Here is a 24,156-nt window from a genome sequence, read left to right on the forward strand (position 1 = left end):
TATTCCTGATTTTTATTATTTCCTTCCTCTACTAAATTTCAGCTAAGTTTCTTTTTTCTAGTTCCTTGTGGTGTAATGTTGTTTATTTCAAATTTTTTTCCTAATATGAGCATTTATAGCATAAAATTCACTCATCTGCTTTTGCTGCATCCTACAGGTTTTGGAAGGTTGTGTTTTTTTTCCTTTTGTTTCGAGACATATTTTGATTTGCCATTTAATTTCTTGTTGGGCCAATTGCTTGTGCAGTAGCGTGTTAATATTTACATATTAAAATTTAGTATTTACGTTGTAGATTTTGGGGGGTTGCTTAGGTGGCTCAGTCGATTAAGCATCTGACTTTGGCTCAGGTCATGATCTCGCAGTTTGTGGGTTCAAGCCCCATGTCCGACTCTGCTGACAGCTCAGAGCCTAGAGCCTACTTCAGATTCTGTTTCTCCCTCCCTCTCTGCCCCTCCCCCACTCACATTCTGTCTTTCTCTCTCTCTGTCTCTCTCTGTCTCTCTCTCAAAAATAAACATTAAAAAAAAGAAGAAATACATTGTAGATTTTTCAGCTTTGTTTCATTATTAATCTTTAGTTTGTACCACTGTGGTTGGAAAATATACTTGGTATGATTTTAGTCTTCTTAAAATTGTAATGTTTGTTATGTCTCTTTTTATGTTATTTAACCAGAGGATTCTTCTGTGTGTGTACTTGAAGAAAATGTTATTCTATTTTTCTTGGATGGAATGTTTTATATATATCTTTTAGAGCCATGTATTCTAAAATATGCTTCAAGTAAAAATGTTCTTGTTGAAAAAAATAACTTTAAGAGGCTACTCATTGAAAATAAAGTATATCAGGGGCATCCGGGTGGCTCAGTCAGTTAAGTGTCCTATTCTTGATCTCAGCTCAGGTCTTGATCTCAGGGTTGTAAGTTCAAGCCCTGCATTGGCTCTGTGCTGAGCATGAAGCCTATTTGATAAATAAAATAAAATAAACAAAACAAAACAAGACAAAATAAAGCATATCAGAGGGGAGATGGGTGAGAGCGTGGGTGAAACAAGTGAAAGGGATTAAGAGAACATTTATGATGATGAGTTCTGAGTAATGATGTACAGAATTGTTGAATCACTATGTTGTACACATAATATAACTAATACACTAATTAAAACTAGTATAACACCGTATGCCAGCTATACTAAATTAAAATTTAAAAATAATAAAAAAAATTCTGCTTTAAACATAAAAGTTCTCTTAAAAAAGTCTTCAGGGGACACTTGGCTGGCTCAATGTAGAGCCTCAAGCTCCCCACCTATGCCAAGCAAACTCCTCAAGCTCCCCACCTATGCCAAAACACTTCAAAATCTTATACATGGCAGGGGCACCTGGGTGATTCAGTCAGTTAAATGTTCTACTCTTGACTTTGGCTCAGGTCATGATCTCACAATTCGTGGGATCAAGCCCCATATCAGGCTCTAGGGTTCTCTCTCTCCCTCTCTCTCTCTCTCTCCCTCTCTCTCTGTCCCTTCCTGCGTGTACTCTCTCTCTCTCAAAATAAATAAACAATAAAAATAACTTATACATGGTAAAAAATAATCCCATACAAGGTAAAAATAACCCCAAAATATATAAGGGATTTTTAATCCTTTAGAGTTCTCAGACTCTGTATTTTTTTCCCTTTCATTCTACACTTACATACAGACATTTTCAGTTGAAAAGATTTCATTAGGAGCCTTTATTTTAAAGGAGAACATGGTAGGGGGGTACCTGGGTGGCTCAGTCAGTTGAGCATCCAACTTCAGCTCAGGGCATGATCTGGTGGTTCGTGAGTTCGAGCCCATGTGTTTGAGCCCTGTGTCAGGCTCTGTGCTGACAGCTCAGAGCCTGGAGCCTTCTTTGGATCCTGTGTGTCCCTCTCTCTGCCCCTCCCCTGCTCACACTCTGTCTCTCTCTCAAAATTAAACATTTTAAAAAATAAGAAAGAAAGAAAGAAAGAAAGAAAGAAAGAAAGAAAGAAGAACATGGTGTTATTTGTTAATTTTAAAAAGTAATGGAGGAAAACAAAAATGACTTTGAAATTTTTCCCTTAGCAGAGTTGACATCAGCATGGTAACAGCCTGATACATTACTTCTTTTTGTCCCCCTTTCAACAGTGAATTAGGCATTCATTCACAAACAAAAATGCCTTTATGGGAGTTGTGGGAAACAGCACCATATGCCAGGAATCCAGAAGTCTCGCCCATATATGCATCTGGTAATAGGCAGACAGACCTCAGCACAGGCTGCCAGTGAACTTACACCAACCCCGCTCGGCCACAGTTGGGAGGAAAACCTCAAGAGTACTGACCTGGGCAGATCCCAGTGAATGAGGAACAACCTGTGGAAATCCAGCATTCCCTAGAGGAGATGCTAGTATGCCACTGGTGATGTAGTGGAGGGGTTAACAGGAACTCTGCCAGTGCTTCCCCTCCCCCAACACAACACAGTGCAGAGGCTGAACTATCTTCCAAGAGGGAAACGGAGAGTGGTGAGTTAATGCTCAGCCACCCTTGCTGAATGGGATGCTGCTAAAAAAAAAACCATTTCTCTCTAGCAGCACCCAGAGTACTGAGTCTAGTAGGAGGGAGGAGATCAAGAAAAAGGCAAATAAGAATATCAAAGGGCATTGAAAGGATGCAGGTCCTGCTAACTGCTGAGGACTTTAACAGAAAGTCTGTCCACAAGCCTATTGGAGAATCTTACCTGACAATCTCCCCACCAAACCCATGAGGCACCCCCAACACCCTGAGTGCTAAACTCACACCTCCCCCAATTCTGCCATCAGCTCTTCGCATACCCTTCCACATGAAGTGGAAAGTGTAAGTCTGATAAATGAGTGTTATCAGAAAAATAAACTAGTATCTCTGGGCAAAGAAGAAACCAGAAAGCTGAGTTACAGTGCCACCTTCTGGAAAACAAAAGAAATTAAGAGCGGCTAGCCTGCTGGGTTGTAAGAATCAGAAGAGAGAAAAGCTTAGGAATTATGCCATATGAAGAAGGAAAAATGTGGGGAAGGTGTATCCATATAAGAGTGGAGAAAACCCCAGATATCATAGGACCAACAAACAATTTACCCCATCTGAAAGCAGATAGTATAAATTTGAGGAAGTATCTGCTACTTTAAATGTAAAAGCAGCAATGCAAATCTACAGGAACATGAAAAATCAAGGAAATACATTATCACCAAAAGATAACAATAATCTTCCAATAACCTAGCTCAAAGGCACAGAATTTAACACCATCTGGTAAAGAATTTAAGGAAACTCAACAAACTGTAAGAAAACCCATATAATTCAACAAAATAAGAAATCTACAGAGAGAAATCATAAAAAAGCAAACAAAAATTCAATGAATGCAATGAAAAATTCAACAGAAAGCATCTACAGTAGAGCATCTCAAATGGAAAACAGAATAAGCGAACTGGAAAATTAAACTTTAAAATAACCCAATCAGAAATGAATGAAGAAAAAAGAATGAAAAAGAACACAGACAGCTTACATGATCTATAGAATGATATTAAATGTACAAATATTAGAATAATTGGGATTTGAGAAAGAACAGAGAGTGAAAAGGGGTCAGAAAGTTTACTTAAAAAGATAATAGCTGCCAATTTTCCAAACCTGTGGATATAATTATATGACCAAGTTCACAAAGCTAATAGATCACCCTGATATCTCCATGCAAAAAGACCTTCTCCATGACACAATATAATAAAACTGTCAAAAAACCGAGAATCCTGAAAGCAGCCTGAAGAAAAGACTATAATCTGCAAAGGAACACCCATTTGGCTATCAGCAGATTTCTCAACAGAGACCCTACAGGCCAGGAAAGAGTGAAATGACATATTCAAAGTGTTGAAAGAAAATAACTGCCAGCCAAAAATACTGTATCAGGGAAAGTAAGCTTTCAGATATGAAGAAGAAATAAAGACTTTCCCAGACAAACAAAAGCTGAGGGAGTTCATCACCACTACATCAGCCTTACAAGAAATGCTGAAAAGAGTTTTTCAAGCTGAAATGAAAAGATACTAATTGGTGACATGAGAACATATGAAAGTATACAACATAATAGTAAAAATAAATATACAGTCAATATTAGAAAACTCTAATTCTATAATAGAATAGTGTGTTAGCCACTTAACTACAGCATTAAAGTTAAATGGAAAAAGCATTAAAAGTAACTATAGCTACTGTAATTTAATGAACACACAATATAAAAAAGGTAAATTGTGACATCAAAAATATAAAGGGAGAGAGTACAAGGGTGGAGCTTTGTATACTACTGAAGTTAAGTTGCTGTAAGCTTAAAATGGACTGCTTTATCGAAGAGATATTTTATGTAAGTTCCATGGTACTCACAAAGCAACACCATAGAGAAGATTCACAAGAGAAAGAAAGGAAAAACAGAGCATACCACCATAGAAAAACACCAATTTACAAAAGAAGGCAGAAACATAGGAAAAAAGAAACTATGAAAACACAAAACATTCAGAAAGCACTTAATAAGATGGCATGGTAAGCCTTTACATATCAATAAATACTCTAAATATAAGTAGATTAAATTCACCAGGCAACAGGCAAATAGTAGCTGAATATATTAAAAAAAAAAAAAAAAAAGACCCAACTATAGGCAGCCTACAAGATACTCCAGATTTAAAGACACACATAGGCTGAAAGCAAAGGGATGAAAAAAGATAGTCCATATAAGTAGAAACTAAAAGAAAGAGGGAGTGGCTACACTTATATCAGACAAAATAGACTTTAAGCCAAAAACAGTAACAAGAGACAAAAAAGGTCATTATATAATGATAAAGAGGTGAATTCATCAAGAAGATATAACAATCATAAACATATACCGACTCAACATCAGAACGCCTAAATATATTAATCAAATTCTAACAGAACTACAGGGAGAAAGAGAAAACAATAAAATAATAGTAGGGGACTTCAATATTCCACTCTCAGCAATGGACAGATCATCCAGACAGAAAATCAACAAAGAAACATTGGACTTGAACCATACATACATTAGATTAAATGGACCTAACAGACATTTATAAAGCAATCCCTATCAAAATTCCAATGGCATTTTTTGGGGCGCCTGGGTGGCGCAGTCGGTTAAGCATCCGACTTCAGCCAGGTCACGATCTCGCAGTCCGTGAGTTCGAGCCCCGCGTCGGGCTCTGGGCTGATGGCTCAGAGCCTGAAGCCTGTTTCCGATTCTGTGTCTCCCTCTCTCTCTGCCCCTCCCCCGTTCATGCTCTGTCTCTCTCTGCCCCAAAAATAAATAAACGTTGAAAAAAAAATTTTTTTTAATAAAAAAAAAATTCCAATGGCATTTTTAATAAAAAGTAGAAAAAACAGAGTTTGTATAGAACCATAAAAGACCCCAAATAGAGCAATCCTAAGAAACAAGAACAAAGCTGAAGGTATCACACTTCCTGATTTCAAACTACACTACAGAGTTATAGTAATCAAAACAGGGGCACCTGGGTGGCTCAGCTGGTTAAGCGACTGACTCCTGATTTCGGCTTAGGTCATGATCTCATGGTTCATGGGATACAGCCCCACACTGGGCTCCACAGTGAACATAAAGACTGCTTGGGATTCTCTCTCCCCTCTCTCTCTCTGCCCCTCCCCCAGCTTGTGCACTCTCTCTCTCTCTCTCTCAAAATAAATGAACAAGCATTTAAAAAAACGGTATGGTACTGGCATAAATACAGAATAGTATCAAGTGTCCAGAAATAAACCCTCACATATATGATCAACTAAATTTTTAAAAGTAATCTCTATGCCCGATGTAGGGCTCAAACTCATGACCCAAGATCAAGAGTCACATGCTCTACTGACAGAGCCAGCCAAGCAACCCTGGGATCAACTAATACTTGACAAGAGAGCCCAAATACTTAACGGGGAAAACAGTCTCTTCAACAAATGGTGTTGGAAAAACTATAATCACATGCAGACAAATGAAACTAATCCGTATCTTATACCACTCAAAATGGATTAAAGACTATGTTATACATGTCTTTGATATGTATATGATATTATGAAATCCTATGATCATAATCATATTGCAATATATAAGTGTATCAAATCTACACACTGTATACCTTAAACTTACATGTTATATGTCAACTATATCTCAATAAAAAGAAAGAAAAAAATTTCCCTTACCTACTGATTACCTATTAGGAAATATTCCAGCCTCCCTCTCTTTTCAAGTTGTTGTAAGGATATAACAAACCATTAATGCATGCTCACAACACCCCCTCTTCTCCTTGCTACCCTTTTCCTCTCTTCCTTTCCACTCTTACTCTTGTTCCTTGGGTAGCCACCCCAGCTATTCAAGAGCAGCCAATGTCAGGATACAAAATCAATAGACAGATATCCATTGCATTTCTATACACTAACAATGAAGCAGCAGAAAGAGAAATTAGGAAAACAATCCCATTTATAATTACACCAAAAATAATAAATATACTTAGAAATAAACTTAACCAGGGAGGTGAAAGATGTACTCTGAAAACTATAAAACACTGATGAAAGAAACTGAAGTCCACACAAACACATGGAAAGATACTCCATGCTCATGGATTGGGAGAACAAATATTGTTAAAAGGTTCATACTACCCAAAGCAGTCTATGGATTTAATGCAATCCCTATCAAATACCAACAGTATTTTCACAGAACTAGAAGAAATAATCCTAAAATTTGTACAGAACCACAAAAGATGCTGAATAGCCAATGCAATCTTGAAAAAAAAAGAACAAAACTGGAGATATCACAATCCCAGATTTCAAGATAGACTGCAAACAAAGTAATCAAAACAGTATGGTACTAGCACAAAAATAGACACATAGATCAACAGAACAGAACAGAGAGCCCAGAGATAAACCCACGATTACTTGGCCAATTAATCTATGACAAAGATGGCAAGAATATGCAATGGGAAAAAGTCTCTTCAACAAATGATGTTGGGAAAACTGGACAGCTACATGCAAAAGAATGAATCTTCTTACACCACACACAAAAATAAACTCAAAATGGATGAAAGACCTAAATGTAAGACAGGAAGCCATCAAAATTCTAAAAGAGAGCACGGGCAGTAATTCCTCTTAAATTGGCCATAGCAACATTCTTCTAGATACATCTCCCAAGGTAAGGTAAACAAAAGCGCATGTAAACAACTGGGAATATATCAAAATAAAAAGCTTCTGCACAGCAAAGGAAAACAATCAATAAAACAAAAGGACAACCTACAGAATGGGAGGAGATATTTGCAAATGACAAATCTAATAAAGGGTTACTACCAAAAATATAAAAGAATTTATACAACTGAACACACAAAAAAACAAATAATCCAACTTAAAAGTAGACAGAAGACATGAACAGACATTTTTCCAAAGAAGGCATACAGATGGTCAACAGACACATGAAAAAGATCCTCAACATCACTCATTATCAGGGAAATGCAAATCAAAACCATGATGAGATATGCCCTCATACCTGTCAGAATGGCGAAAATCAATAACAGAAGAGACAACAAGCATTGGCAAGGATGTGGACAAAAAGGAACCCTTGTGCACTGTTGGTAGGAATGCAAACTGGTACAGCCACTGTGGAAAACAGTAAGGAGGTTTCCTCAAAAAGTTAAAAATGGAATTACCATATGATCCAGTAATTGCACTATTGGGTATTCACCTAAAGAAAATGAAAACACTAATGTGAGAAAATATATGCACCACTATTATGTTTACTATAGCATTATTTACAATAGCCAACATATAGAAGCAACCCAAGTGTCCAAATAAAGAAAAATGAAGAAAGAAGAGATGGTGTGTATGCGTGTGTGTGTGTGTGTGTGTGTGTGTGTGTAATGGAATATTACTCAGCCATAGGAAGAATGAAATCTTGCCATTTGCAACAACATAGATGGATCCAGAAGATATAATGCTAAGTGAAAGTCAGTCAGAGAAAGACAAAAACCCTATGAATTCACTCATATGTGAAATTTAAGAAACAAAACAAAGAAAGAAAAAAAACAAGCAAAAAAACCAGACACTTAAATATAGAGGACAAACTGGTGGTTACCAGAAGAGAGCTGGGGAGGGGGGGAGGGGGATGAATGAAATAAGTGAAGGGGATTAAGAGAACACTTACTGGGATGAGTACTGAATAATGCACAGAATTGGTGAATCACTATATTCTTCACTTGATACTAATATAACAATGTATGTTAATTATACTGGATTTTTTTTTTTTAAAGACCAGCTGATTGACCCAAGCAGCCTAATCCAAGAATCACCAGATACTTGGGGTTGAGCCATGTGAATTTTTTTTTAAGTAAGCTTTACACCCAGCACAGAGCCCAACACAGGGCTGCAACTCATGACCCTGAGATCAAGATCTGAGCTGAGATCAAGAGTCAGATGCCTAACTGACTGAGCCACCCAGGTGCCCCAAATAGTCCTTAATATTAAAGCCAGCCAGAATCAGGTTTCTTGCAGCCAAAAGTCCTAATAAACTGGTATTGTTTTTATAATCAGAAAAAACTATATATATGTATATATATCAATGAATAAGAGGAAAAAACAAATAAATAAATGCAGGCCATGCTCAATGAGAGCTTATCAGAGAAATAATGATTCTCTCTACAATCTTTAGCTGGATATTGCTATATACACTTTATGTGATATTTTTACTTAAAACTGAGTGTGTACTTTTTAGAAAATGCTGAGATACTCTAATTGCATGAGAAGTATAGTCAGGACCAAGATGCATAGGATGGAAAGGGGATTAAGGGAGGGAAGGTTGCCAAGCTTCAGAGGCTTTCCCACTCCTCATCCCCACCCCAAGCTTCTTTGTCAGTTCTCATCACAGTAATAAATTGAACAGTTTAAAAGCCATGACAATATTTTTGTCTGGGACAAGATGACTCTTCAGACAGGGAAAATGTTTTACTGAACTCCAACAAAAGACCTATTTGCTATTTTCAAGGTAAGAATTGCCTTAATCATTGATTACTGCTATCTCCCCTCCGTTAGGGCTGAGTTTGTGTTTGTGTAGATAATTAGAGCTGTTAGTTACCATTCAGTCCAGAAGTTTTCAAGAACTAAAGCTGGACTATTATAGGAATTTTCTGGGACTCTGGCCTGCCCTCTCAAGTCTCTGTCCCTTCTCCTGTCTCCTCACTGAACCTAGACCCATACAAGGTTTTCTCTATTTGTATACCCAGGCTGTTGAATGTGGTAAAACACACACACACACACACACACACACACACACACACACACACACTCACAAAACCAATGAAGGTGAGTGCCATGCACACCTCTGGTCTTGAAAAGTTACTGCCCCTGTCTATCTCCCAACCCTGTTCTCCAAGGCCCTACACACAAACCTGTTGGGCAGCACTCTCCTCCTTCCACCCTCCACCTCCTCTACGGGCAAGAACTGCTTCAATGTCTTACCCTCCAGCAGTGAATGTATCTACATTGCCAACTACCATGATATTTTTCCTTCTTAGCTCAGAGAAAGGAGCACGGCTCTCCCTACATATTTAATACTGCAAGAACAACAAGAACAAGAGAGACACAATATACAGTGTCTCTCATCCTACAAAGTTATATGCTCCACTTGTGTTCTAGATCCCATTATCTCCTCTCCTTGGCCCATTAATCCTTCTCCCCACACCCCCCAGTTTTATTTTTTTAATAAATGTTTATTTACTTTTGAGAGTGTGAGCCAGAGAGGGATGGTGGGGGGAGGGGCGGTAGGGACACAGGATCCAAAGCAGACTCCTCACAGACAACAGAGTGTCTGAAGTGGGGCTTGAACTCACAAACCATGAGATCATGACCCAAGCCAAAGTCGGACACTTAACTGAGCCACCTAGGCGCCCCTCCCCTCCAGCTTCTTAATTATCACTTTCCCCTCAAATTCAAATTCCTTAGACTTCAACTTCCAGCCAAGATAAAAAAAACAGTAAGATTTACCCTTCCACCTGAAATAACTTTTTTTTTAAAGTCCAAAATATATGAAACAATGGTTTTCCAGACACTGGACATCAGACAACAAATGACAAAGATGCCTGAAAGGAAATACAGGGGGTGATCCTTTGCTTGCACCCTTGAAAGCATTTCCAGGCTGCAGCATGGAGAGCAGAACCCAAGTGGGGCCTGGCCAACTGCTCAAGTTGAAGAGATGTGGCCGAGTCTTGAAAGACCAAGGTGAATCCACAGGACAGAGTGACAGGAGGAGAGGTACAGAGAGAGAGAGAGAGAGAGAGAGAGAGAGAGAGAGAGATCGATCTTGGGAGATCTACAGAGGGTCCCACTTGCATACTTGGCAGAGTACTGGAGGGCACAAGTGCATGATGAAACTCCTGGAGGCGGAATAAAAAAACCACTTGAAAGCATGAAAGACAACAGTAATCTGAGCTCCCACAGGGCCCGAATGTTTGGGGACACAGACATTCAATCTATAGCAAAACCCAATAAGCAGAGAAACACCATAATTACGTTGGACCTGAGAAGTACCACAAGCCAACAAGACAGACAGCAGCATCTTATACAGAATCACTCCATAAATTTTGGTGTCCTATGAATCTGTGCAGTGAGTGGCAGAGTGGGGGAGGGGGATACTGCTAAGTTCCTTCGCAGTGCCAGGCAGTTGAGGGGGTTCAGGAAGCCTCTGCCCTTGTGTGATAGTCTTCAAAACAGACTCATCAACTCCCTCCTCTGAGACACTTCAGCTCTTTGCTGGGAGTCTGCTAAAAGGTCCCCTCCTTGAGTAAGCTTTCCTTCATCTCTCTAAACTGCTACAGAGTAGCCTGCTTTCCTATCTTTATAGTACTGTTCACAATTTCAAACTATCATTTATTATTACTGTATGATTATGACTACTCATTATTTTCTCCTGTGCACACTGAGAATATGAGCTCCATAAGTGAAGAAACCATGTCTGTCATCTTCATCACTGTACCTTTTGTGACAACACAGGATATAACCACTGAAGGGACCCAAACCCTTACTGAGAAAATGAAAACAAAAGCTATGGCCTGGGTAAGTTTTCTGATGACCAACATTTCTCAGGCTACTTAGCCCCAAATCCTTAATTTGGTTCCCTTAGTCATGAAGGAGTATACGACATACTCACCTCCACCTGAGTAACATTGATGACCAACACCACCACCATCAGCACTGCAAGCAGGCAGCAGAAAAGCCGTAGTTTGAAGAAATTGATCCACATTGTCTGGCTGTGTCTTGATCACCCATGGCTGACGCCAGGCTACCTCCACTCCTCAAAACTCCATTTCCTTGTTCTTCTGAGCTGCAGATAAGCTTTTAGTTTAATTTGCTTCTTTTCTGTTAGTATCACAAAGAGTTCTTTGTACAGAGGAGAGGCTGGGGTTGATTTAAGAAGCACATTTTTCTTCAAGGGACTCCTTCAAAGAGGGGAGATGAGAACACAAATTACCAACTGCAACGGTCTCGGGTGGGGTAAGAGGAAGGACATGACATTTCTTCTTCCTTAACCTTCTCAAAGGCCCAGAGTCATGAGGAGAAAGCAAAGAGCCAGAGCACAGTGAGATCTGTTCCATATCCAGACAACTTGCTCAAACCCAACCCCAGCGCTTCCATATAAATACAGTGATAGTTGTCCTGCAACCTATTTAGGTTTTAACTTTTTTTTTTTTTTTTTTTTTTTTTTTTTTTTTTTTTTTTTAAATTTTTTTTTCAACGTTTATTTATTTTTGGGACAGAGAGAGACAGAGCATGAACGGGGGAGGGGCAGAGAGAGAGGGAGACACAGGATCGGAAACAGGCTCCAGGCTCTGAGCCATCAGCCCAGAGCCTGACGCGGGGCTCGAACTCACGGACCGCGAGATCGTGACCTGGCTGAAGTCGGACGCTTAACCGACTGCGCCACCCAGGCGCCCCAGGTTTTAACTTTTTAAAAAGGCAAAGAAGAATGTCTTCAAACTCTTAGAGGTAGAAAATTAAAGTAACTGTTCAACTTCTAGAGGTCTAAGTAAATAAAATCCCTCCCCTTCTCTTATAGTTCAAGTCATATAACATTCCTAAAGTAATTGTGTTTGAAGAGCATTAGGAGGAAACCTTGTGATTTTAGGAGGAGATCTGGGATACTGTGCAAACCATTCCGACTTCGAGAAAACAGTGCTGTCCCTCTGCATGGCAGGGGATAGGAAATGCCCTTTGGATTTCCAGCTCTCTCAGCGCAGATGTAGAACTGGTCCTCCCTCAGCTGAGTAACGGCACAGAAAGGAAGACACTTGCCCTGAAGATGCAGGAGAGAAAAACTAAGCCCGACAATTAAGAGGACACCCAAATCCATCATCATAAATGCTAGAGGTGGAGGATGTCAGAACCTGCTGCTCCTAATTGTTCTCCCACACAAGGAATTCAAAATGCTCCCCTCCCCCAGTTGTTATTTTGATATAGGTAAGCAGAAAAAGTACTCATATTTTATTCCTAGTGAGACTTTCCAAGGAGGACCAGAGCGCAGGGTGGAGAAGGCAAGGTGAAAGGGTGCATAACTGCTGTGGGAGGATCTGGGAACACTTCGCTGCACCAGCACTCCCTTTAGCTCTGTATGGGGTCTGGCATGCCCCGCCACCCCCTCACTCTTCCACTCCACCTATCCAATGCATTCCCATGCACAGGGACCACAACAACTCTTCCTCACCTGCGCTTCATAAAGGAGACAGGGCTAAGCTATTCTAGCATGCTCTCCATCCTCTGAACTCCCACAGCACTCTCTTCTCATTTCACTTCTCAGTGATTTCACTTCTCTGTATTTGTAGTTCTTGTCCCCATGACAAGACTATACCAATTATGATTACATTAAAAAACAAAACAAAACAAAAAACAGGGGCCCCTGAGTGTCTCAGTCAGTTGAGCGTCTGACTTCGGCTCAGGTCATGATCTCACGGTCTGTGAGTTCGAGCCCCGCGTGGGGCTCTGTGCTGACAGCTCAGAGCCTGGGGCCTGCTTCAGATTCTGTGTCTCCCTCTCTCTCTGCCCCTCCCTGGCTCGGCACTCTGTCTCTCTATCAAAAATAAACAAACATTAAAGAAAAAGTTTTTAAACACAAACCAGAAACCATGTATCAGAGAAAAAGCTGCTTCGTAATAACAATATATCATACTTCCTTGATTCCCTCACAGGACGTCTTCCCTTACGTGATATATGTGGATTCAACCATCCATGCCACAAATAATTATGGAAGCCTGTTCTGTACCACACACTGTACTAGGCGCCAGAAATTCTCAGGGAAAAGCTAACACTCATATTAGGGAAGAGGTGGTTCCCCTCCTAAATTGAGTTAGAACAGATCCAGGACTCCTGACCACCTCTACAGGGATACCACACACTGAACCACGTGATGAGCCCTCAACACCACCCCTCTCCAACACCAAGGCGCCCACTCACCTCAAAGTGCCTGTAAATTCTGGGAAGGAATAGCAGTGAAATAGAAGAAATAACTGTCAACAGGGCACACTGCTCCTCTATACAAACCCTTCTCGAGGAGTTGGCCATAAAAATCATAGGTTTCTCTTATGCCCAGAGAGGGAAAAGGCCAAAGATGACACTCCACAGAAATTCAGCAGCACCATAGGAAGCATAGTCTGTGTACTGTGGAAACGCCAGCAGTTTAGACAATGTGTTATTCAGAGCCAGTTAGCAGCAGCACAGCGGCAGCCAGTGGTGGAGAAGGACGGCAAGGGCAGCAGACCCCAGAGCTACAGGGACTACAGGGACACAGATAGCAATGCAAATATGCAAGAAGCCCCTCACAGCCAGGGACTTAAACTGAAAGTCATTACTGGAAGGTCATGCCGAGAAAAGACCTGATTTCCCGCCATGCGCAAGTACAGCACTGAGATGTGAGAGACTCATCTGTACATCTAAGTAAATGTGGTCTGAGGAGCACTGAGACCTCTCTTTAGAAAGACACATAATATTAGGGGCGCCTGGGTGGCTCGGTCGGTTAAGCATCTGACTTGATATTGGATCAGGTCATCATCTCAGGGTCGTGAGATTGAGTCCTGTGTTGGGCTCTGTGCTGACAGTGAGGACCCTGCTTGGGATTCTCTCTCCTCTCTTTCTGCTCCTCCCTTGCTCATGCTCCCTCTCTCTCAAAATAAATAAATAAACATTTTAAAAAGACATATATTAAAATGTTGATAGGTGTCACCTCTCAGCAGTTTCTGTTTTTCTCCTTCATCTTTATCTTGATGTCTTAATTTTTTGCCAGGAAATAAAAATCACAAATATAAAGAAAAAAAGCGGGTTTCTAAAAGTAATAAAGATAAGCCATAAGGAGAAACAGAATATTAAAGCAAATATAGGAAAACAACTCAAGCTAAAATGAAAATTTTCAGGGGTGCCTGGGTGGCTCAGTTTGGTAAGCTTCTGACTTTGGCTCAGGTCATGATCTCACAGTTCTTGAGTTCAAGCCCTGCATCAGACTCTGCACTCACAAGCTCAGAGCCTGGAGCCTGCTTCAGATTGTGTCTCCCTCTCTCTCTGCCCCTCCCTGGCTTGTGCGCGCTCTCTCTCTCAAAAATAAACAAACATTTAAAATATAATAAATAAATAAATAAACAAACAAACAAACAAAATGAAAATTTTCAAAGTGAAAGAAGAAATGTGTAACAGTTCCTTGCTATTTTCCTACCAATATAAAACCTAGGCATTAGAACAAGAAAGCTGTTTGCCAAGACAGCAGAACAATATCATTTGGTATCTCAAATTGCCTTAGAACTGAATAAAAACAAAAGTGCTAGATGGGAATGACTCTAAGAAAAAGTTTCCTAGATCAACCGAAAATAAACTATATTATTCAATGTAATTTACCTTTTTCTTTTTTGAAATCTCCAATTCCCAAGAAGAGATGCTTATTACAACTAAGAAATTAGAGTTTACATCTAACTTTTCTTCCAGTGTGAAGTCCTGCATTCAAGCAATCACGACAATAGCCCTTATTCTCTTCTTGCCACATTCAAAGCATAGGTTGATGTTTTTTCATTTTTATACCATTCTTCCTGCTCCAGCAGAGATAAGCACATGATATATAGGTTAAAGATACTGAACGTAAAGGAAAACGTATTTGAAATCAAGAGTATAATTTTCTACTGAGATGCACATAGATTTCAGTACAACATAGTAGGAGAAACATTTCCTTTACTACTAATAAAAAACCGTAACTGGATGTTTACATATATGAACTTAAACACGGCAAATCACTCCCAGAGCTGAGCTGAAGGTCAAAACTTTATAAATAGCAATATAACTGAAAAAGAAAAGATAAAAGCTTCCTACGTTATTTTTCTTAAAGACTAGAATAACCATGTACTTCAACAATCCATCCTACCTACAGAAAACAAGCGTGTCCAGACAGATCTAAAAGTTATGATTACTTCATGAGTAATTTAAATTTGAGTGGTCTTGTTTTCAAATCCTTCTGATCTGTCAGTCCACCCCTTACTCATGTTTCATATTCATGTTCAAAGGACAAGCAGAAAGTAAAATTTGTGGTCTGTTGAGTCTCTTTCTCCAAAGTTCATTGAGACTACTTGCCAGCCAATCTAACTTCTTTATGGTCCATCACAACAACCCTAGACTGTCATTACCTACTGGACCTCCCACCCTCTTTCATAAGAGAATTACAAAGTGATTGCTTACATCACTTGGAATTACAGTTGTCAGTAACATCAATGAGATAGTTGAGCTAGTACTTTTAAGAGAAAATCAAGCAGTAAACCCATCCTCTAGGGAACTAAAGTTCTTAGACAACCATTTCACAAAGACAATGTATTAAAGGATAACCACACATCCAATTTCTGGCACATGCCCCATCCTAAATACTCTGAACTGCTATCCACATTTATATAATTGTGCTTTTCAGACCAAGTGTCTAGAATTTCAATTTAGAAAACACAGACCCCTACATGAGACAAATGACAGATTTATAAGGAATATTCCCAACTTAAATACTTACATATCAAACTTTCCAAATTGCAGCTATATAACTCATAAATATACAGAACAAACTGGTGGTTGCCGGAGGGAAATGGGGGGATGGGAAAAATAGGTGAGGAGGATGAAAAGGTACAAACTTCCAGTTACCAAATAAATAAGTTATGGGGATGCAAATATAGCACAGGGAATATAGTGAATAATTTTGTAATAGCTTTGTATGGTGACAGATGGTAACTACGTTGATCATGCTGATCATTTCATAATGTACATAAATGTCAAATCACTGTGACATACACCTGAAACTAATATAATATTGTATATCAACTATACTTCAAAAAATAAATAACAAAGAGCAGCTATGTTTCATAGGGGACTGAGTAAGACCTTGAAACTTAACGGGCCAGGATCTAGAGAAAGAACTGGAGACTTATCCAAGACCGTGAAAATGATGGATCACCAAACAAGGTCAACCCCTGGACGAAGATGAAGCACAGAAGAAGTCTGCAGGACTTGGTTCCTCTGATTCTAGTTCTCTTTCATGTACCCTCATCTCATACACCCAAAGTGCTGACTCACCTAGGCCTTCCTTGCCCTTCCACCAAAGCAGCACCCCATGCTTTCATGGAGGGGAGGGGTTGAGAAGTAAACAAACCAGTTAAATAAGTCACAGAGTATTAAATGCTATAAGAAAATAGAAAGCACATTAATAGGCTGTGTTCTTTAACCTTGCATGCCCATGAATATCATCGTGTAAGCTTTTAACAACGCCAATGACTAGACTAGACTCAGAATCAGACTACACTGAATAGGAATCTGTGGGAGCAAGTCCCAAGAAACAGCTTTTTAAAAGAGGTCTCCAAATATTATAATATTTAATCATAATATATAGCCAAATAGGGGAACCACTAGTATGCGGTGCCCAGGGGTGTTACTCCTATCATTCAGTCAGGGATGGCCTTTCCAAAATAATCTCTGAATTGTAACCTACACTGTCCCCTCAGGACAATCCGAATCCAGGGCAATAGGGACAGCCAACCTCACTTCAGTTTCCTTTCCTTCGTTTCCTTTCTCAGTAACAAATAACAGCACTGTATCAGGCCAGAGATTGTCAAGGAGAGAAGAGAACTAAGCACAGTCAAATTCAAGCAGAACCCAAACACCATGGAGGAATAATAGTGTGTTGCTGTCTCCACTGCATGGAATCAGACAATTAATGATCGGGGTCTGGGAGTCCCGCCAGCTTCAAGCACACCCTGATGTTCCAAATGATAACCACAGTGAGGAGGGGGAAGGACCACTGAGCAGTGTGATTCTTCATCTTTAGGAAATACGGCAACAATCCTCCTTTAAATAATGAAAAGAAAGGAAAATTTTACAGAAAATTACACACAAAATTCACATAAATCCTGACTGAGAATGCCCCTAACCACCACCCTGGTGGCCTCTGATCAAACGGATCCAGGCCAGGGTTTCCACATCACACCTTGCAAAGTCACACTCTTCTCTCCCCAGACGATCTGAATCTGATGTCCCAAAGCGTCAGCTGAGTAATGCCAGAAGAGTCCAAAGTGTGAGAACATCGCCAGGCAAGTGGCAGCTGGGGCCCACAGCAGCAACGAAACCGGAGATTGGGGAATAAGGAGAGAGGCGTCGCAAAATGGACCGCACTGGGTTAGGGAGGGGTCTTTGGCAGCTGCACCTGCCGGCGTTGCAGCAAGTGCAGAAAACTGAGGACAGAGATGCTCGCGCCAGCCCCGCCCCTCCCTACCGGGACCTGCAGCGACTCGGGCAACTCAGGTCCGAGGCTGCCGGGGTTGCAGCTCTGCCCCCTCCAAGGGCCAGAGTCTCCACTTTCTGGCTCCAGTGCCCCCGGTCGCGATCCCCTTGTCTGAGCTCCTCTGCGCCAGGCCAGGGACTCAGGGGCTGTCGCGCGCGTAGTAAGGGGCTTCGCAGACGAGAGGCGCACGCGAGGAGCCAGGCAATGGGTCGCTTGAGCGGCAAGGACCCAGCCGGCGCCCGCGTAAAACCTGCAGTCCCGCACTCACCTCCAGGCCCAGCTGCTCTCCTTGCGCTCTCCCGCCGCCTGGCATCGGGACGCCCCGATCTGTAGCCGCTGAGCCAGACCGCCCGGCCCCTGCTTCCTGGCCCCGCTACGTCGCCTCACCCCCAACTCCCGGCTACGATTGGTCGAATTCCGGGAGGGGCGGGCCCAGGACGCTGACTGACAGCCGCGGGTGCCGAGCGCGAACCTCTGAGCCGCGAGGCGAGGAAGCGTTGGAATCCCGGCTCCTGCGTGCAGGGGGGGGGTCGCCTCGCTGCACCGCTGTGACCTGAACTCTCGGGACCGGCTCCTCTCGCCTTCGAACACCAAGGTTTCCTACGGATAATCGGTTTCAAGCCTTTTTTTCTTGTCAGCGAAAGTGACCAAACCGGAGAAGCCCCTACTTGGGCCATCTTTCCTGTCGGTGGCGAAATTTATTGTTTCCTCAACCAGAAAACACTCTTGGCCAAGCACCAGCACCGAGACGGCAAGTCGTTGAGTCTTTACCTGCTTGCAATTAGTCGACTTAGTCTATTTGCCCTTAAAACAGCCCCGTCCCTTTTACTGTCCCTTTATATGGCATAGGACTTCTGGACAAAAATGCCTACATACGTTTCCCGACCCCCCCCCCACCCCCCCAGTTCTGGGTTATCCTATTTTGTACATTCTTCTAAGCGGGAAAAGGTGCGCAGCTATGCGACATTCAGGAACTGAGAGGAGTCCTTGGAAGACAGACAGAAGCCCTGCTCAGAAAGCTGGAAGGGATTGCGGCCTGCTCTGCGTTCTTCAGTGCACAGGGGAGTCAATGGAATTTATCCGAGCCAAACGCAGACTCTAAAAGTAGACCTACCCCCAGACTATTATCTCAAGGTTGAAGAGGAGTTAATATAAACTGCAACTACCACTAATTATTTTTACATTTACTGACCACAATGGACTCTACGTGCTTATTCAGATGTTTTCATGGCAGGACTACATGCATGGGTGCCTAGACCTATAAGTGGAATAAAAGAAGGTTCCTTCTACACAGGGCTGTCTCTTCTGCAGTAACCATTTCATTCTCCTTCCTGGAGAAATTCAGTCTTCCAGGGCCTACTCATAAAAGGTGGCTTCCGTTGCCTCAGTGTGGGATGAAGAGCCCCATATGATAAACTTATGCTGTAAGTCCTATCTCCCAGACACCCCATCACCTATTCTTTCACAGTTAGGCTGCCTGGCAAGTGGCAAATACTTAAACAGGACATGCTGACTTCTAGGTCATGGTTTTGGACCACATTAGTGATCCCTGATAACCCCATTCGCACACAGGCACTCATAACCCTGAGGCATTTGAGTATAAAGACACACACACACACACACACACACACATATATAACATATATATATATATATATATATATATATATATATATGGTCATTGTAGCCACAAATGAGAATGCCTAGGACCAGAGAGTCCTGCATATCACTATTAATTCATTAAAATAACTCTGACTACAAAGTCACCACACTCCCAATGAAAAGATACCATCATACAGAAAATATTTGATTTCGATCCTGGCCTGACTGGGTCTGACTTACAGCTTTGCCTCTTACTAGCAGGGGGCAAAGTACTCAACTCCTCTCAGCTCAGTTCCTCAAGTGTAAATTAGGGGCAACCCTACCTGCATTTAGGAATAAATTAAATGACAAATGAAAAGTCCCCTAGCACAGTGTCCCAAATCTCTTCCTCTTTAATCCCCTACCTCAGGTTGTGACATGGCATAAGGAATTTCTGAAAGCTACATTTATGATCATCTAACTTTGAGAACTGGGAGGAAAAATGAGAACATAAGGTTTGTATGTCATCATAAAAACCAAAGGAACTGTTTGCTTCTGACCTATCTGCAAAAAAAGTCTAGATGCTAATATTACTAAACTTTATTTCTCTAAGAAACACAAAGCATGGATCTTTTAAAGTTAGATAAGCAAATTAAGCCTGTTTCTGATGCAGCTAACTTGGGGGTATTTACCAGCCATCTGGCTCCATCTCTGATGGCAGAAGCTTGGGACACAAGCACTTCTGATCCCATATCAGTTCCTGTTTCAGTCACTTTGCTTCTTAACCCTTTGAAAAAGTGACTAAAATTTAGGCCCCCAAACTTCTCAAACCATTGTTCAAAATAAACGATGACTGTCATATTAGGTACCAACCACCCTATCCCCCAAAACACCATAGGCCACAAGAAAATGCTGCCAAGGGTAGGAGACTAGAAGGAAGAGGTATTTGGTGTCTGTATTGGTCTGTTCAGGCTGCCATAATAAAATACCATAGACTGGATGGCTCGAACAACAGAAATTTATTGTCTCACAGTTCTGGTAGCTAGAAGTCCCAGATCAAGGTGCCAGCTGATTCGGGTCCTGGTGAGAACTCTCTACTTGGCTTGTAGGTAAATACCTTTCTATGTCTCCTCATCCTCCTTTTTTTTTTTTTTTTCCAGAAACTGTGTGTGCTATATCATAGGTGGAGGGGCTAGGACTCAGGCACTTGGAGGCCTCAAGAGCTCTTCTGGACAGTGCAGACCTTCTCCTCCTGCTGCTTCCATATCCTGTCTTTGAATCCTTCTAGCTCTCAATGCTGGTCCTCCTTCATAGGTAGCCTCAGCTCCCTCTTGTGCTGTATGACATAATCCTCAAACCACCCAGCCTGACTGGCAATCTAGAACATTGCCACAGGGAAGCGAAGTAGAGTGTCATCTGAAGCATCTCTACCTTCACCCCCATCTTGTTTCTCCATTCTCCTTTTATAAGGACACCAGTCTCGTTGGATTAGTGCCCTACCTTATGACCTTATTTAACCTTAATTGCCTCTTGCTGGGAAAGGCAGTCTCATGCATGCAGTCGTTCATACATATGGCCTTAGCCTGCAACACTTCCTTACCAAGAGATGAAAGAGACCTCATAGCTTGTGTTGGATGTTTTGCCCTGTGTGGGACTTTCTTTATGTATGCCTTTGTTTTGCTTAAGACACATGAGAGCTCCTTAGCCCCTTCCACCATGTGAGGACACACTAAGAAGGTGGTCATCTATGAATCAGAAAGCTACCCTCACCAGACACTGAATCTGTTGGTACCTTGATCTTGGATTTCCTACCCCAGAACTGTGAGAAATAAACTTGTTGTTTATAAGCCACTCAATCCATGGTATTCTGTTATAGCACCCTAAATGGACTATGACACATACTATCCACTCGAAACAGTTTTCTAAAATTACTTAGGTCATCTCCCTTTTTCCTACCCCCTTCAGTGAATATATGTTGTCATAGTCCACACTCCATCCTAAGATCCCTTGACATCCTACTTGATATGTGGGGGGTAAATTTTACATGTAATAAAACTTCAGTCTTTGTGTACTATTCTCTGAATTTTGAAGGTCAGTATGTGACGATAAAGGGGTCAATTCATCAAAAGATCTAACAATTATAAATATTTATGCATCCGAATATCAGATATATTACATAAATGTATAAAACAAATACTTCCAGAACTAAAAGGAGAAATAGCAATATAATAATAGCTGGAGACTTTAATATCCTATTCTCAACAATGAATAAATTATCCAGACAGAGAATCAGTAAGGAAATAGCAGATTTCAACAACAGTACAGACCCAAATGGATCTAATAATCACACACAGAACATTACATACAAAAGCAGCAGAACACATTCTTCTCAAGGGCACATGGAACATTTTGTAGGATAGATCATGTTAGGTCACAAAACAAGTCTCAACAAAGTAAAGAAGATAGAAATTATATCAAGTATGTTTCCAACCACAGTAAAGTGAAATTAGAAATCAATAACGGGAAGAAACTGGAAAATTCACAAATACGCAGAAATTAAACACATTCCTGAACATCTAATGAGTCAAAGTAGAAATTAAAGGGATATAAAAAAATATCTTGAGACAAATGAAAATGAAAAGGTGAAATACCAAAACTTAAGGGATGCAGCAAAGCAGTTCTCAGAATTGTGTGTCAACTATTTCAAATTTAATTTTTTTTTTTTACTTTCAAAGTAAAAAAATAAAAAGAACATCAGAGCAGAAGGATCTGTACTCTAAGGAGTAGAATAAAGGAGTAAAAGGGTAGGGCAGGGAGGGAGTGATAACTGATAGATGATCAGACTTGTGAAATTATTTGGGGAAAGCTTCTTAAATGTGTACAGTAGATCTAGTGGAGCATCTGAAAAAAATAAGAGTGAGTATATATTCATGGGACCGAAAAAAAATAGGGCAGTTTTTAATTCCAAGAAAAATGTTTAAAGATACAAGAAAGGAACTCTCACTACTGTTATTCAACATAGTGTTGGAAGTCCTAGCCTCAGCAATCAGACAACACAAAGAAATAAAAGGCATCCAAATTGGCAAGGAGGAAGGCAAACTTTCACTCTTTGCAGATGACATGATAGTCTATGTGGAAAACCCAAAAGACTACACCAAAAAAACGCTAGATCCATGAATTTAGCAAAGTTGCAGGCTATAAAATCAATGCACAGAAATTGGTTGCATTTCTATACACTAATAATGAAGCAGCAGAAAGAGAAATCACGGAATCGATCCCATTTACAACTGCACCAAAAGCCATAGGATACCTAACCAAAGAGGTGAAAAATCTATACGCTGAAAACTACAGAAAGCTTATGAAAGAAATTGAGGAAGACACAAAAAAATGGAAAAACAGTCCATCCTCGTGGATTGGAAGAATAAATATTGTTAAAATGTCAATACTACCCAAAGCATCTACATATTCAATGCAATCCCTATCAAAATAACAGCAGCATTCTTCACAGAACTAAAACCATCCTAAAATTTGTATGAAACCAGAAAAGATACCGAATAGCCAAAGCAATCCTAAAAAAGAAAACCAAAGCTGGAATCATCCCACTTCCGGACTTCAAGCTGTATTACAAAGCTGTAATCAAGACAGTATGGTACTGGCACAAAAACAGACACTCAGATCAATGGAACAGAATAGAGAACCCAGAAATGAACCCACAAATGTATGACCAACTAATCTTTGACAAAGCAGGAAAGAATATCCAATGGAAAAAAAGTCTCTTCAGCAAATGGTGTTGGGAAAACTGGACAGCAACATACAGAAGAATGAACCTGGACCACTTACTTACACCATACACAAAAAAGAAACTCAAAATGGATGAAAGACCTAAACATAAGACAGCCATCAAAATCCTAGAGGAGAAAACAGGCAACAACCTCTTTGACCTCAGCCATAGCAACTTCTAACCTGACATGTCTTCAGAGGCAAGGGAAACAAGAGCAAAAAATGAACTATTGGGACCTCATCAAGATAAAAAGCTTCTGCACAGCAAAAGAAATAATCAGCAAAACTAAAAGGCAACTGATGGAATGGGAGGAGATATTTGTGAATGACATATCAGATAAAGGCTTAGTATCCAAAATCTATAAAGAACTTATCAAACTCAACACCCAAAAAAACAAATAATCCAGTGAAGAAACGGGCAAAAGACATGAATAGACACTTTTCCAAAGAAGACATTCAGATGGCTAACAGACACATGAAAAAATACTAAACATCACTCATCATCAGGGAAATACAAATCAAAAGCACAATGAGATACCACCTCACCAATTAACATCTCAGGCAACAACAGATGTTGGTGAGGATGTGGAGAAAGAGGAACTCTTTTGCACTTCTGGTGGGAATGCAAACTGGTGCAGCCACTCTGGAAAACAGTATGGAAGTTCCTCAAAAAAATAAAAATAGAACTACCTTACGACCCAGCAATTGCACTGCTAGGTATTTATCCAAAGGATACCGGAGTGTTGTTTTGAAGGGGACACATGCACCGCAATGTTTATAGCAGCACTATCAACAATAGCCAAAGTATGGAAAGAGCCCAAATGTCCATCAACTGATGAATGGATAAAGAAGATGTAGTATATATAGATATATACAATGGAATATTACTCAGCAACCAAAAAGAATGAAATCTTGCCATTTGCAACAACATGGATGAAACTAGAGTGTATTATGCTAAGAGAAATAAGTCAGAGAAAGACAAATATC

The 24,156-nt window shown here is 40.6% G+C and overlaps 1 protein-coding gene across 2 annotated transcripts in view; it reads right to left on the minus strand.

The window, feature by feature from the left end:
* Window positions 1–18,172, minus strand: part of NXPE3 (neurexophilin and PC-esterase domain family member 3) — a 42,683-nt gene extending 24,511 nt beyond the window's left edge. The window contains exons 1-2 of one of the 2 annotated variants that reach the window (XM_047876479.1): window positions 18,077–18,172; window positions 11,182–11,470 (exon numbers count right to left, since the gene is read on the minus strand). In XM_047876479.1, coding sequence (XP_047732435.1) covers window positions 11,182–11,274 — 93 coding nt within the window. In that variant the 5' untranslated portion in view covers window positions 11,275–11,470; window positions 18,077–18,172. Of the gene's footprint in view, window positions 1–11,181; window positions 11,471–14,906; window positions 15,173–18,076 lie in introns of those variants that run through there. The other variant, XM_047876478.1, reaches the window with a different exon arrangement.
* Between the last annotated feature and the right edge of the window lie 5,984 nt (window positions 18,173–24,156).

This window comes from Prionailurus viverrinus, chromosome C2, assembly GCF_022837055.1.
Source record: "Prionailurus viverrinus isolate Anna chromosome C2, UM_Priviv_1.0, whole genome shotgun sequence".
Lineage (NCBI taxonomy): Eukaryota > Metazoa > Chordata > Mammalia > Carnivora > Felidae > Prionailurus > Prionailurus viverrinus.